At 64.3% G+C, this 14240-nt stretch overlaps 1 protein-coding gene across 1 annotated transcript; it reads right to left on the reverse strand.

Annotated features, from left to right (window-relative positions):
- Nucleotides 1-1793: 1793 nt before the first annotated feature.
- Nucleotides 1794-12077, reverse strand: SLC22A6 (solute carrier family 22 member 6; the record flags this gene model as incomplete). The annotated part of the gene is made up of 11 exons (XM_084280614.1): nt 1794-1863; nt 2799-3002; nt 4335-4443; nt 5226-5440; nt 6627-6736; nt 7478-7601; nt 9202-9370; nt 10077-10231; nt 10444-10547; nt 11259-11336; nt 11787-12077. 11 exons carry the CDS (start codon nt 12075-12077, stop codon nt 1794-1796), a joined length of 1629 nt encoding a protein of 542 aa, XP_084136740.1.
- Nucleotides 12078-14240: the final 2163 nt, after the last annotated feature.

The following is a 14240-nucleotide window of genomic DNA, read 5'->3' on the forward strand; positions in this document are numbered from 1 at the left end:
CCCCCGACACCAAAACCGCTGCTTTTCGTAATAAAACGGCTCAAACCCGGCGGTGGAGTGGAGAGGGGGGGTGGGGGGGCAAAGGGGGGCAAGAGGGGGGGCAAAGGAGGGGCTGGGGGGGGCAAAGGGGGGGCTGGGGGGGGCAAAAGGGGGGGGAAGGGGGTTTTTGGGGAAACGGAGCGTTTTGGGGTGGAAAAGGGGCGTTTGGCTGTGGGAAAATGGGGGGTTTGGGGGAGGGGAAAGGATTTGGGGGGGGGAAAGGGGGGGGAGTGAAAATTGGGGGGGGTCCCGTCCGTAATTGGGGGTTTTGGGGAAAAATTGGGGGGGTTGGGGGGAAATTGAGGCGTTTTGGGGGGGAAAATGGAGGATTTTGGGCAAAAATGGATGGTTTTGGGATGCAAATGGGAGGTTTTGGGGCAAAAAGGGGGTTTGGGGGAAAATTGGGGGGTTCAGGGAAAAATTGGGGGTTCAGGTAAAAATTGAGGAGGTTTGGGGGGAAATGGAGGATTTTGGGGGGAAAATGGAGGGTTTGGGGAAAAAATGGAAGGTTTTGGGGCAAAATTGGGGGTTGAGGGTAAAATTGGGTTTGGGGCAAAATTGGGGAGTTGGGGAGCAAAATTTGGGGGGGTTGGGGCAAAAATGAGGAGTTTTAGGGTGAAAAGGGAGAGTTTTGGGGTGAAAATGGAGGATTTTGGGCAAAAATGAAAGATTTTGTGGTTGAAATGGAAGGTTTGGGGGCAGAAAGAGGATTTGGGGGCAAAAAGGGAAGGTTTGGGGGTTCAAATAGGAGGTTTAGGGGCAAATTTGGGGGTTCAGGGCAAAATTGAGATTTGGGGAGGAAAATGAAGTGTTTTGGGGCAAAAGTGGAGGATTTTGGGCAAAGATGAGGGGATTGAGCTAAAACTGAAGGGTTTGGGGCAAAACTGGGGGGGTTGGGGGTGAAAACTGAGCTTTTGGGGTGAAAATGGAAGGTTTTGAGGTGAAAGGAGAAGGTTTTGGGGTTAAAATGGAAGGATTTGGGGGAAAAGAAGAGGATTTAGGGCAAAAATGGGAGGTTTGGGGCTGGAAACGGGGGTTTTGGGGCCAAAGCCGGTGGCTTTTGGGGCAGAACTGGGGGGTTTTGGCACAATGCTGTTCCAGCACCGGGCGCTGGCCCCACTCTGGGGGTGGGGGGTGGATTTTGGGGTGAAATTGCCCCGTTTTGGGGCCCCTCCCGACTCAGGCTGAGGATTAATTAATGTGTTTTGCAGTTTAATCACCCGAAATTGGGGCAAAGGCCGGAGCAGGGTAAGCGCAGGGAGCCTGAATTAGGGCTCGTTAGGGCTCCTTAGCGGGGTGGGGGGGTCTTAGGGGGGTTGGGGGGTCTTAGGGCGGTGGGGGGGGTGTTTAGGGGGGTGTTTTGGGGGGGGGGTCGGTCTGGACACCCTCCTGTTGCAATGAGGCTTTATTGGGGTTCAATAAATAGCGCCCGTGGGGGGGTGGGGGGGGGACACATGTGTCCCCCCTGGGGTTGAGGGGTCCCCCGGGGGTCCCCCCTGGGGTTGGGGGTGTCCTCGTGTCACCCCTGGGGTTGGAGGGGTCCCCCTTGGGGTGGGGGTGGTGGGTTCCCCATGTCCCCCATGTCCCCCCTGGGGTTGAGGGGTGTCCCTGTGAGACCCCTGGGATGGGGGTGTCCCCGTGTCCCCCCTGGGGTGGGGGTGTCCCCCTGGGATGGGGGTGTCCCCCCTGGGTTGGGGGGGTCCCCCTGGGGTGGGGGTGACCCCCTGGGGGTCCCCCTGGGTGTCCCCCCCCCGTCAGGCGGCGCCGTCCTTGCTCGTGGTGCTCAGGGGGACGGTGACGTCCTCGTCCTTCAGGTAACCGGCTCTGGGGGGGTGGGGGGGACACCCCAAAACTGTCACCCTGCACCCCACAACCTGCCCCCCCCCCAGCCCCACAACCCCCACCCCTTCCTCTCCATCCCCCCCCCCCCGGACCCTCCAGCCTTCCTCCTCCCACCCCAAACCCCACCTGGGAAGGACCCCCCATCCCTGGGTCGGGGTCCTGTGGGGGGGATGGGGGTCCCATGGTAGGGTCGGGGTCCCGCGGGGGGAATGGGGGTCCTAGAGTGGGGCTGGAGGTCCCGTGGCAGGGCAGGGGGTCCTGTTGTGGGGCCGGGGTCCCACAGTGGGAATGGAGGTCTTGTGGCAGGTATGGGGGTCCCGTTGTGGGGCTGGGGGTCCCGTGGCAGGGCTGGGGTCCCATGGCAGGGCAGGGGGTCCCACAGTGGGCCTGAGGGTCCTATGGCAGGGCTGGGGGTCCCACAGTGGGCCGGTGGTCCAGCGGGTGGGCAGGGGGTCCCATGGTGGTTCTGGGGGTCCCGTGGCAGGGCAGGGGGTCCCGTGGTGGTGCTGGGGGTCCCGTGGCAGGGCTGGGGGTCCCATTGTGGTGCTGGGGGTCCCGTGGCAGGGCAGGGGGTCCCGTGGCAGGCCGGGGGTCCCGTGGCTGGGCAGGGGGTCCCATGGTGGTTCTGGGGGTCCCGTGGCAGGGGAGGGGGGTCTCATGGTGGTTCTGGAGGTCCCGCGGCAGGGCAGGGGGTCCCATGGTGCTGGGGGTCCTGTGGTGGGCTTGGGGTCCTGTGGTGGTGCTGGGGGTCCCATGGTGGTGCTGGGGGTCCCGTGGCAGGGCAGGGGGTCCCATGGCAGGGCTGGGGGTCCCATGCTGGTGCTGGGGATCGTGTAGCAGGGCAGGGGGTCCCGTGGCAGGGCAGGGGGTCCCATGGCAGGCCGGGGGTCCCACAGTGGGCCGGGGGTCCCGCTCACCGTCGCTCCACGTCGCGCAGCGTCTCGGGCAGCGGCGCGTTGCGGGTCTCGGGCAGCAGGAGGGTGGCGCCGGCCGCCACCAGCGGGGCGGCGCCGTAGATCAGCAGCGGCAGCGCCGGCGCCGCCTCAGCCGCCAGGCGCACCAGGGGGGCCACCATCCCCCCCACCCGCGCCAGCGTCCCCCCCAGCCCCAGCCCCGTCTGCCTGCGGGGGGGGGGGGGACACGGGTCAGGGGATGGGCAGGGGGATGGATGGAGGGGTTGAGGGATGGACGGAGGGGGGGATGGACAGACAGATGGACAGAGGGGTTGAAGGATGGATGGAGGGGTTGAGGGAGGGATGGAGGGATGGACGGACAGAGGGATGGGGGGGTGGATGGATAGACAGAGGGGTTGAGGGAGGGAGGGATGCATGGATGGACAGACGGACAGAGAGGTTGAGGGAGGGATGGATGGACCGAGGGACGGAGGGATGGACAGAGGGATGTGGGGATGGAGGGATGGATGGACAGACGGACAGAGAGGTTGAGGGAGGGATGGATGGACAGAGGGATGGATGGACAGACAGACAGATGGACAGAGGGGTTGAAGGATAGATGGAGGGATGTGGGGAGGGATGGACAGAGAGGGATGGTGGGATGGATGGATGGACAGACGGATGGAAAGAGGGGTTGAGGGATGGATGGAGGGATGGACAGAGGGGTGTGGGGATGGATGGATGGATGGACGGACAGATGGACAGAGGGGTTGAGGGAGGGATGGAGGGGAGGGATGGACAGAGGGATGGAGAGAGGGACAGAGGGATGGGGGGATGGATGGAAGGAAGGATGGATGGAGGGTCAAGGGACGGATGGACAGACGGGCAGAGGGATGGGGGAGGGATGGGGGAGTTGAAGGATGGACGGACAGATGGACAGGGGTTGAGGGATGGACAGAGGGATGTGGGGGTGGGGGGATGGACGGACAGAGGAATGGGGGAATGGATGGACAGACAGATGGACAGAGGGGTTGAGGGATGGACGGAGGGATGTGGGGACAGATGGATGGAGGGAGGGACAGAGAGATGGGGGGGAACAGCCCCCCAGTGCCCCCCCAGCCCCCCCCCAGCCCCCTCCTCACCTGATGACGGTGGGGAACAGCCCCCCAGTGCCCCCCCAGCCCCCTCCTCACCTGATGACGGTGGGGAACAGCCCCCCAGTGCCCCCCCAGCCCCCCCCAGCCCCCTCCTCACCTGATGACGGTGGGGAACAGCCCCCCAGTGCCCCCCCAGCCCCCCCCCAGCCCCCTCCTCACCTGATGACGGTGGGGAACAGCCCCCCAGTGCCCCCCAGCCCCCCCCAGCCCCCTCCTCACCTGATGACGGTGGGGAACAGCCCCCCAGTGCCCCCCCAGCCCCCCCCCAGCCCCCTCCTCACCTGATGACGGTGGGGAACAGCCCCCCAGTGCCCCCCAGCCCCCCCCCAGCCCCCTCCTCACCTGATGACGGTGGGGAACAGCCCCCCAGTGCCCCCCCAGCCCCCCCCAGCCCCCTCCTCACCTGATGACGGTGGGGAACAGCTCCCCTGTGAAGATGTAGGCGCAGTTGAAGGAGGCGGCCAGGGAGCCCTTTCCCACCACCGCCAGCGCCATGCGCAGCAGCCGCAGCTCTGGGGGGGCATGGGGGGGTTGGGGGGGGGACCCACACCCCCCTCAAGGACCCCAAAACCCCCCGAGGGACCCCCACCCCCCTCAGGGACCCCCACTGCAAGGTCCCACCTCCTCCTCCTCTCCCAAACCTTCATCCCGCCACCTCCATCCCCCCCATTGTCCCCCACCCCATTGTCCTCCACCTCTCCCCCCCATTGTCCCCCATCCTATTGTCCTCCACCCCATTGTCCCCACCCCATTGTCCTTCATCCCTCCAACCTATTGTCCTCCCCTCTTTGTCCTTTACCCTTCCCCACCTTGTTTTCCACCTCTCCCCCACCCATCCCCTTGTCCCCCACCCCATTATCCCCACCCCATTATCTCCATCCCTCCATCCCCTTGTCCCCCACCCCACTGTCCCCATCCCCTTGTCCTTCATCCCCTTGCCCTCCACCCCATTATCCCCATCCCCTTGTCCCCCACCCCATTGTCTCCATCCCTCCATCCCCTTGTCCCCCACCCCCTTGTCCCCCACTCCATTGTCCTCGACCCTTCCACCCCACTGTCCCCACCCCCTTGTCCCCCACCCCATTATCCCCACCCCATTGTCTCCATCCCTCCATCCCTTTGTCCCTGACCCCATTATCCCCACCCCATTGTCCCCATCCCCTTGCCCCCCACCCCATTGTCTCCATCCCTCCATCCCCTTGTCCTTCATCCCCTTGTCCCCCACCCCGTTGTCCCCATCCCCTTGTCCCCCACCCCACTGTCCCCCCCCCCCCCTCCCCCCATCCCCACCCACCGGCGGGCACCACGATGTTGGCCAGGATGCAGACGCCGGCGAGCGCCAGGGAGCCGCCCTGGGCCACGCGCCGGCCCAGGCAGCTGATGGCCAGCACGGAGCCCAGCTTGGCCGGGATGTCCACGGCCCCGAACACCACCTGGCTCAGGTAGATGTCCACCCCGAAGCCCTGCAGGTCCATGGCCAGACCATAATAGGCGAAGCTGGTGGAGAACCTGCCCCAAAAACATGGGCTCTTAGCACAAAACCCACCCAGCGCGGCCAGGAACGGGGGGTGGTGACCCCAAAAGGTGGGTGTTCGACCCCAAAAGGTGGATGTTTGACCCCAAAAGGTGGTGGTTGGACCCCAAAAGGTGCTTGGTTGACCCCAAAAAGTGGTGTTTAGACCCCAGAAGGTGCTTGGTTGACCCCAAAAGATGGGTTTGGACCCCAAAAGTTGGTGGTTGGATCCCAAAAGGTGGGGTTTTGACATCAAAAAGTGGTATTTGGACCCCAAAAGGTGCTTGGTTGACCCCAAAAAGTGGTGGTTGGACCCCAAAAGGTGGTTTTAGACCCCAAAAGGTGCTTGGTTGACCCCCAAAAGTGGTTGGTTCACCCCAAAAAGTGGTGGTGGGACCACAAAAGTTGGTTGGTTAACCCCAAAAGGTGGTTGGTTGACCCCAAAAAGTGGTGTTTGGACCCCAAAAGGTGGTTTTAGACCCCAAAAGGTGCTTGTTTGACCCCAGAAAGTGGTGGTTGCACCCCAAAAAGTGGTTGGTTGACCCCAAAAGGTGGATGTTTGACCTAAAAAGGTGGTTGGTTGACCCCAAAAAGGGGTTGGTTAACCCCAAAAAGTGGTGGTGGGACCCCAAAAGGTGGTTTTAGACTCCAAAAGGTAGATGTTTGACCCCAAAAGGTGGTTGGTTGACCCCAAAAAGTGGTATTTAGACCCCAAAAGGTGGTTGGTTGACCCCAAAAAGTGGTATTTAGACCCCAAAAGGTGGTTGGTTCACCCCAAAAAGTGGTGCTTAGACCCCAAAAGGTGGTTGGCTCACCCCAAAACATGGTGATTGGACCCCAAAAGGTGGTTTTAGACCCCAAAAGGTGGATGTTTGACCCAAAAAGGTGCTTGGTTGACCCCAAAAGATGGGTTTGGACCCCAAAAAGTGGTTGTTTGACCCCAAAAGGTGCTTGGTTGACCCCAGAAGGGGGTGTTTTGACCCCAGAAGGTGGGTTTGGATCCTAAAGGGGGTGTTTTGCCCCCAAAAGGTGGTTGGTTGACCCCAAAAGGGGGTGTTTTGCCCCCAGAAGGTGGGTGTGACCCCCAAAGGGGGTGTTGTGACCCCTAAAGGGGGTGTGTTGCCCCCCAAAGGGGGTGTTTTGCCCCCAGAGGGCGGGTGTCCCCCCAGCAGCCCCACTTGCCAGACGAAGGAGACCCCGCAGGAGACCATCCTCATCCCGGGGGTCCGGACCAGGGCGGCCACGGCCCCTCCCGGCAGCGGCGGGTCCTGCTGCGTCATCGCCCGGAGCACCTGCGGGGACAGGGAGGTCTGGGGGGATCTGGTGGGATCCAGGGGGGTCCGGGAGGGATTTGGGGGGGATCCAAGGAGGTCTGGGGGGGTCCTGGAGGGATCTGGGGGGGACTTGGGGGGATCTAAAGGGGTCCTTGAGGGATCTGGGGGGTCTTGTGGGGATCTGGGGGGTTCTGGAAGGGTCCTGGAGGGATCCAGGGAGGTCAGGGGGGTCTTGGAAGGATCCAGGGAGATCTGGGGGCATCCTGGATGGATCCAGGCAGGTCTGGGGGGATCTCAAAGGGATCTTGGGGGGGTTCTTAGAGGGATTGGGGGGAGGTTTGGAGGGATCTCAGAGGGATCCAGGGAGGTTGAGGGAGATCACAGAGGGATCTGGGGGGATCTCAGAGGGGTCTGGGGAGTCTTGGAGGGATCTCAGAGGAATCCAGGGAGGTCGAGGGGGATCTCAGAGGGATCTGGGGGGTCTTGGGGGAGATCTGGGGGTCTTAGAGGGATCCAGAAGGGTCTTGGAGGGATCTCAGAGGGATCCAGGAAGGTCTGGGGGGTTCTTGGGGGGATCTAGGGGGGTCTTGGAGGGATCTCAGAGGGATCTGGGGGGAGTTTTGAGGGGTCTTGGAGGGATCTCAGAGGGATCTGGGGGGAGTCTTGAGGGGTCTTGGAGGGATCTCAGAGGGATCCAGGGAGCTTGAGGGGTGTCCAGGGGGGTTGGGGGTGTCTGGGGGTCCTTGTCCCCCTCCCCACCTCCTCGTCCAGCTTGTCCCCCTCCTCCCTGCGGCCGTTGACTCGGGCGACCCTGCGGAGCCCCCTGAGCGCCAGGTCGGGTCTCCCCGAGATCAGCTGCCAGCGGGCTGACTCCAGGAACAGCCTGGGGACGGACAGACGGACACCCCGGGGGCTGCAGGGCACCAGGACGGACAGACAGACACCCCACAGAGGTTACAGGGCACAGGGACGGACAGACGGACACCCCACAGAGGTTACAGGGCACCGGGGCGGACAGACAGACACCCCACAGAGGTTACAGGGCACTGGGACGGACAGACAGACACCCCAGGGGCTGCAGGGCACAGGGACGGACAAACAGACACCCACAGAGGTTACAGGGCACCAGGACGGACAGACAGACACCCCAGGGGATACAGGGCACCAGAACGGACAGACAGACACCCCAGGGGCTGCAGGGCACTGGGACGGACAGACAGACACCCCACAGAGGTTACAGGGCACCGGGATGGACAGACGGACACCCCGGGGGCTGCAGGGCACCGGGACGGACAGATGGACACCCCACAGAGGTTACAGGGCACTGGGACAGACAGACAGACACCCCACAGAGGTTACAGGGCACCGGGACGGACAGACGGACACCCCACAGAGGTTACAGGGCACCAGGACGGACAGACAGACACCCCACAGAGGTTACAGGGCACAGGGACGGACAGACAGACACCCCACAGAGGTTACAGAGCACTGGGACGGACAGACAGACACCCCACAGAGGTTACAGAGCACTGGGACGGACAGACAGACACCCTGGGGGGTTACAGATCCTAACCCCCCCCGAGACCCCACCCCCCCACCCTAAAGACCCCCAAGACCCCACCCACCATCCCCTGTTGCCCCTCAGACCCCATATAGCCCCCTAAAGACTCCCCCCCACCCCCTGTTGCCCCTCAGCCTCCGTGGAGCACCCTAAAGACCCCCAAACCCCCACCCACCACCCCCTGTTGCCCCTCAGCCCCCACAGAGCCCCCTAAAGACCCCCAAGACCCCACCCACCACCCCCTGTTGCCCCTCAGCCCCCATAGAGCCCCCTAAAGACCCCCCCCTCACCCCCTGTTGCCCCTCAGCCTCCGTGGAACCCCCTAAAGACCCCCCCCTCACCCCCTGTTGCCTCTCAGCCCCCACAGAGCCCCCTAAAGACCCCACCCACCACCCCCTGTTGCCCCTCAGCCCCCATAGAGCCCCCTAAAGACCCCCAAGACCCCACCCACCACCCCCTGTTGCCCCTCAGCCCCCATAGAGCCCCCTAAAGACCCCCCCCTCACCCCCTGTTCCCCTCAGCCCCCACAGAGCCCCCTAAAGACCCCCACCCACCACCCCCCATTGCCCCCATCCTCATCCTCACCCCCATTGAGCACCGTAAAGACCCCTCACCCACCACCCCTGTTGCCCCCCACCCTAAAGCCCCCCGAGACCCCACCCACCACCCTGTTGCCCCTCATCCCCCATAGAGCCCCCTAAAGACCCCCAAGACCCCACCCACCACCCCCCATTGCCCCTCAGCCCCCACAGAGCCCCCTAAAGACCCCCACCCACCACCCCCCATTGCCCCCATCCTCATCCTCACCCCCATTGAGCACCCTAAAGACCCCCCCCCTCACCCCCTGTTGCCCCTCAGCCCCCACAGAGCCCCCTAAAGCCCCCCCCCCCACCCCCTGTTGCCCCCCCAGGCCCCCCCGTACCAGGAGTAGAGGAAGAAGAGGAAGAAGGGGAGGGAGACGGCGAGCTGCAGCCAGCGCCAGTGCGGGAGGCCGAAGGCCACCCCGGCCAGCACGAACTGGCCCAGGGTGTAGCAGTAGCCGTTGACGGTGCCGACCAGCGCCCGCGCCTCCGTGGGGATCCACTCCATGCCTGGGGGCACCACCGGCCCCCCGGGTTGGGGAGGTGAGGGGCGGGGGGGGAGGGATGGAGGGATGGGGGGGGGGAGGGGTTGTGCCGTGGGATGGGACCAAAAGGGGGTGTCTGGGGGGCTCTCAGGGGTCGAGGGTGGTAGGGTGGGTGTTGGGGTCCCCCCAAGGGTCAGGGGCCATCCCGAGGGTCAGGGGCAGGTGTTGGGGTCCCCCCAGGGGTCAAGGTCCCTCCCAAGGGTCAGGGGTGGGTGTTGGGATCCCCCCAAGGGTCAAGGGTGGGTGTTGGGTCCTCCCAAGGGTCGAGGTCCCTCCCAAGGGTCAAGGGTGGGTGTTGGGGTCCCCCCAAGGGTCAGGGGCCATCCTGAGGGTCAGGGGCGGGTGTTGGGGCCCCCCCAAGGGTCAAGGTCCCTCCCAAGGGTCAAGGATGTGTATTGGGGTCCCCCCAAGGGTGAAGGTCCCTCCCAAGGGTCAAGGGTGGGTGTTGGGGTCCCCCCAAGGGTCAGGGTCCCTCCCGAGGGTCAGGGGTGGGTGTTGGGGACCCCCAAGGGCCGGTGGCGGTAGAGGTGGCACCGGGGTCCCTCCCGAGGGTCAGCGGTGGCAGGGGGGGTTCCTGGGCACCCAGGTTCTTCCCCTGGGGGTGGGGTGGGGGGTGTCCCCCTGAGAGGGGGGTTGTCCCCCTGAGGGGGGGGTTGTCCCCCCACACTCACAGAGGGAGGCGGAGTTGAGGGAGACGCCGGCCATGGCCAGGCCGGCCAGGAAGCGGCCCAGGCAGTAGAGGAAGAAGGTGGGAGCGGCCGCCGTGCCGGCCCCCGTCACCCCCAGCTGCAGGTAGCACCAGCTCAGCAGCGCCCGGCGCCCGAACCTGCCGGGACATGGGGAGCACTGGGAGCACTGGGAGTACTGGGGTGACGTGGGGACAGCGGGGGGACCCCCCCTGGACGAGCCCGTCTTGGGGACACCAAGGGGATGGGAGGGTGGGGGGTGGAGAGGGGGGAGGTGAGGATGTGCCTGGACATCCCCCTGCCTTCCTCCCCTCCCAGTTCAGCCCAGTACAGCCCCGGGGTGGCTACGCACTTGTCGGAGAGGATCCCGAAGAGCCCGGAGCCCAGGAGGATCCCGGCCATGTAGATGGACTGAGCCACCTGCCTCAGCGTCTTGGACTCGCACACCAGGTCCCACTGGCACCGCGAGAGGACGAGGGGTGAGGGGGGGGGTCTGCACACCCACCCCTGGGTCCCCTCCACCACCCAAGGCAGGTTTGGGGGGTCAGCACCCTCACCCCTGGGTCCCCTCCACCACCCAAGGCAGGTTTGGGGGGTCAGCATCCACACCCTTGGGTCCCCCCCACCACCCAGGGGGGGTTTGGGGGGTCAACACCGCACCCCTGGGCCCCCTCCACCATCCAGGGTGGGTTTGGGGGGCTCAACACCCACACCCCTGGGTCCCCTCCACCATCCAGGGTGGGTTTGGGGGGTCAGCACCCCCACCCCTGGGTCCCCTCCACCACCCAGGGGGGTCAATACCCACACCCCTGGGTCCCCTCCACCACCCAGGGGGGGGTTTGGGGGGTCAGTATCCACACCCCTGGGTCCCCCCCACCACCCAAGGGGGGTTTCAGGGGTCAGCACCCCCACCCCTGGGTCCCCTCCACCACCCAAGGCAGGTTTGGGGGGTCAACAACCCACCCCTGGGTCCCCTCCACCACCTGGGAGGGTCAACACCCCCACCCCTGGGTCCCCTCCACCACCCAAGGGAGGTTTGGGGTGTCAACACCCCCACCCCTGGGTCCCCTCCACCACCCAGGGGGGGTTTGGGGGGTCAGCACCCGCACCCCTGAGTCCCCTCCACCACCCAGGGGGGTTTGGGGGGGGCGGTGGGACACCCCTCACCTCGGTGATGATGGTGTGAGTGAAGATGCCGTCGCGATAGGTCCATCCGTCGCGGCAGGGCTCGGTGGCCGCCCCGTTGGCCACCCCACTGGCCATCTCATTGGCCATCTCATTGGCCATCCCATTGGCCATCCCATTAGCCACCCCATTAGCCATCTCCTTGGCCATCCCATTGGCTGCTCCATTGGCCACCCCGTTGACCATCCCCTTGGCCATCCCGTTGAGTGTCCAGTTGGCCACCCCATTGGCTGCTCCATTGGCCACCCCATTGGCCACCCCATTGACCATCCCATTGGCCACCCCGTTGACCATCCCATTGGCCACCTCGTTGGCCACCACATTGACCATCCCATTGGCCACCCCGTTGACCTTCCCATTGGCCACCTCGTTGGCCACCCCGTTGACCATCCCGTTGGCCACCCCATTGACCATCCCATTGAGTGTCCAGTTGGCCACCCCATTGGCCACCCCGTTGGCCACCCCATTGAGTGTCCCGTTGGCCATCCCATTGAGTGTCCAGTTGGCCACCCCATTGAGGGTCCCATTGGCCCCCAGGAGGTGCCACTGCAGCTCCACGTAGCGCCGGCAGCGCTGGGGCCGCTGGTGACCGTCGAAGGGGATGGCGACCAGGAGCGGGACGGCGGCGCCGGCGTTGGCGCCGGGGCGCGCGCGGCAGTGGTGGTCGGGGACGCCGGCGGTGAAGTTCTGGAGCAGGTTGTGGCTGGCCAGCATCAGCAGCGGCAGCGCCAACGCGCCCACGTAGGTCACCTGGAACCGGCCCATCCCCCCCAGGCGGCCCAGCAGCTCCACGAAGCTCATGGCGCGACCGGGGGCGGGGCCAGGGCAGGGGGGAGGAGCCTGATTGGCTGGAGGAGAAGAGGGTGGGGGTGTCAGGGGGGGTGGGTGAGGAATGGCTGAGGGGGGGGGGGGGTAAGGGGGGGGGGGGCAAAGGGGGAGTCAGGGTGACCCAAGGTGGGGGTCAGGGGTCACGCAAGGGGGTGTCAAGTGGGGGGTCAGGGGTGACCCAAGGTGGGGGTCAGGGGGTCACACAAGGGGGGCAAAGGGGGGTCAGGGGTGACCCAAGGTGAGGGTCAGGGGGTCACACAAGGGGGGGTCAAGTGGGGGGTCAGGGGGTGACCCAAGGAGGGGGTCAGGGGGTCACCCAAGGGGGGGGTCAAGGGGAGGGGGTCAGGGGGTGGGTGAGGAATGGCCAAAGGGGGTCAAGGGGGGGGGTCTGGGGTGACCCAAGGGGGGGGTCAAGTGGGGGGTCAGGGGGTGACCCAAGGGGGGTTCAGGGGTCACCCAAGGGGGGAGTCAAGGGGGGGGGCAGTCAGGGGGGTGGGTGAGGAATGGCCAAGGGGGAGGGGCAAGGGAGGGGGCGGGGGGGGCCTGGGGGTCACGCAAGGGGGGGTCAAGGGAGGGGGGTCAGGGGGTGGGTGAGGAATGGCTGAGGGGGGGTCAGGGGGGGGGTCAGGGGTGACCCAAGGGGGGGTCAAGGTGGGGGTCAAGGGTGACCCAAGTGGGGGGGCCAGGGGGTGACCCAAGGGGGGGTCAAGGAGGGGGGGTCAGGGGGTCACCCAACAGAGGGTCAAGGGGGGGGGGTCAGGGGGTGACCCAAGGGGGGGGGGTCACCCAAGGGGTGGGCCAAGGAGGGGGGTCAAGGGTGGGGTCGGGAGGGGGGGTCAGAGAGGGGGGGTTAAGGTGGGGTCCAGGGGGTCACCCAAGGGGTGGGTCAAGGGGGGGGGTCAGAGGAGGGGTCAAGGGGGGGCGGGGGGGGGTCAAGGGGGGGGGTCAGGGGTGTCCCAAGGGGGGGGTGAAGGGGACCCATCAATAGGGTGACAGATCAATAGGTCAGTTGATCTCTCAGCGTCACGATCGATCGATCAGCATCAATACCGATCGATCATCAGCACCCGTGTCGATCAATCCATCGATCAGCAGCACTATTGATCCATCAATCAGTGCTATTGATCTGTCAGCAGCACTATTGATCCATCAGCAGCACTATTGATCTGTCAGTATCACTATTGATCCATCGATCAGCAGCACTATTGATCTATCAGCTGCACTATTGATCCATCAGCAGCACTATTGATCTCTCAGTATCATTATTGATCTATCAGCATCACTATTAATCTATCAGCAGCACTATTGATCTGTCAGCAGCACTATTGATCTGTCAGTATCACTATCGGTCTATCAGCATCACTATTGATCCGTCTATCAGCGCTGCTATCGGTCTCTTGGTCTCTATTGATCTCTTGGGGCGTCACTGGATCCCCCAATCGATCCCATCGCTCAGTCTCCCTGTCAGCCCATCGATCTCTGATCTATTGATCGCTGATAATCTCTCCTATCTCCCCTGCCCCTCACAGTCTCCCTCCCCCCTCTCCCTCCCTCCCCCCGTGTTATTGATCCACTGATCCATCCATCGATTGATCCTCCCCCCCTCTGTCCACCAGCCTCTCAATGGGTCCATCTCCCCCAGCGATCCCGATGGATCAATCGATCGATCGATCGATCCCTACCTGCTCTTCGGCTCCTCTTCCTCTCTCCGGCCACCCGCCGTCTGTCCGTCCGTCCTCCGTCCGTCCCTCCCTCTGCCCACCCCTCTGCCTCCAGCCGCCCCTCACCCCCCCAGCCGATCAGTGGATCGATGGATCAGCCAGCTGGTGGATCCCCCTGCCTGTCCCTCTGCCCACCAATCGATTGATCAATTGATCTGCGTATTGATCGATCCAGGGGACTTCCCATCGATCAATCCATCGATCAATCCATCGATCCATCGATCAATCCATCGATCAATCCATCCATCTCCCCCCTATTGATCAGCCTCCCTGTGATCGAGCTGCTGAGCTGTTTCCCTCTTGATCAGTTATTGATCCCTGGAGCTCTCCTATCAGTAATGTCTTGCTCATCAATCAGGCCCATCTTTATTGATCTATTGGCCTGAATGTTAAACCTTCTATCGATCGATCTGTT

This window comes from Gallinula chloropus (assembly GCF_964237585.1).
Source record: "Gallinula chloropus genome assembly, contig: HAP1_SCAFFOLD_746, whole genome shotgun sequence".
NCBI classification, from domain to species: domain Eukaryota; kingdom Metazoa; phylum Chordata; class Aves; order Gruiformes; family Rallidae; genus Gallinula; species Gallinula chloropus.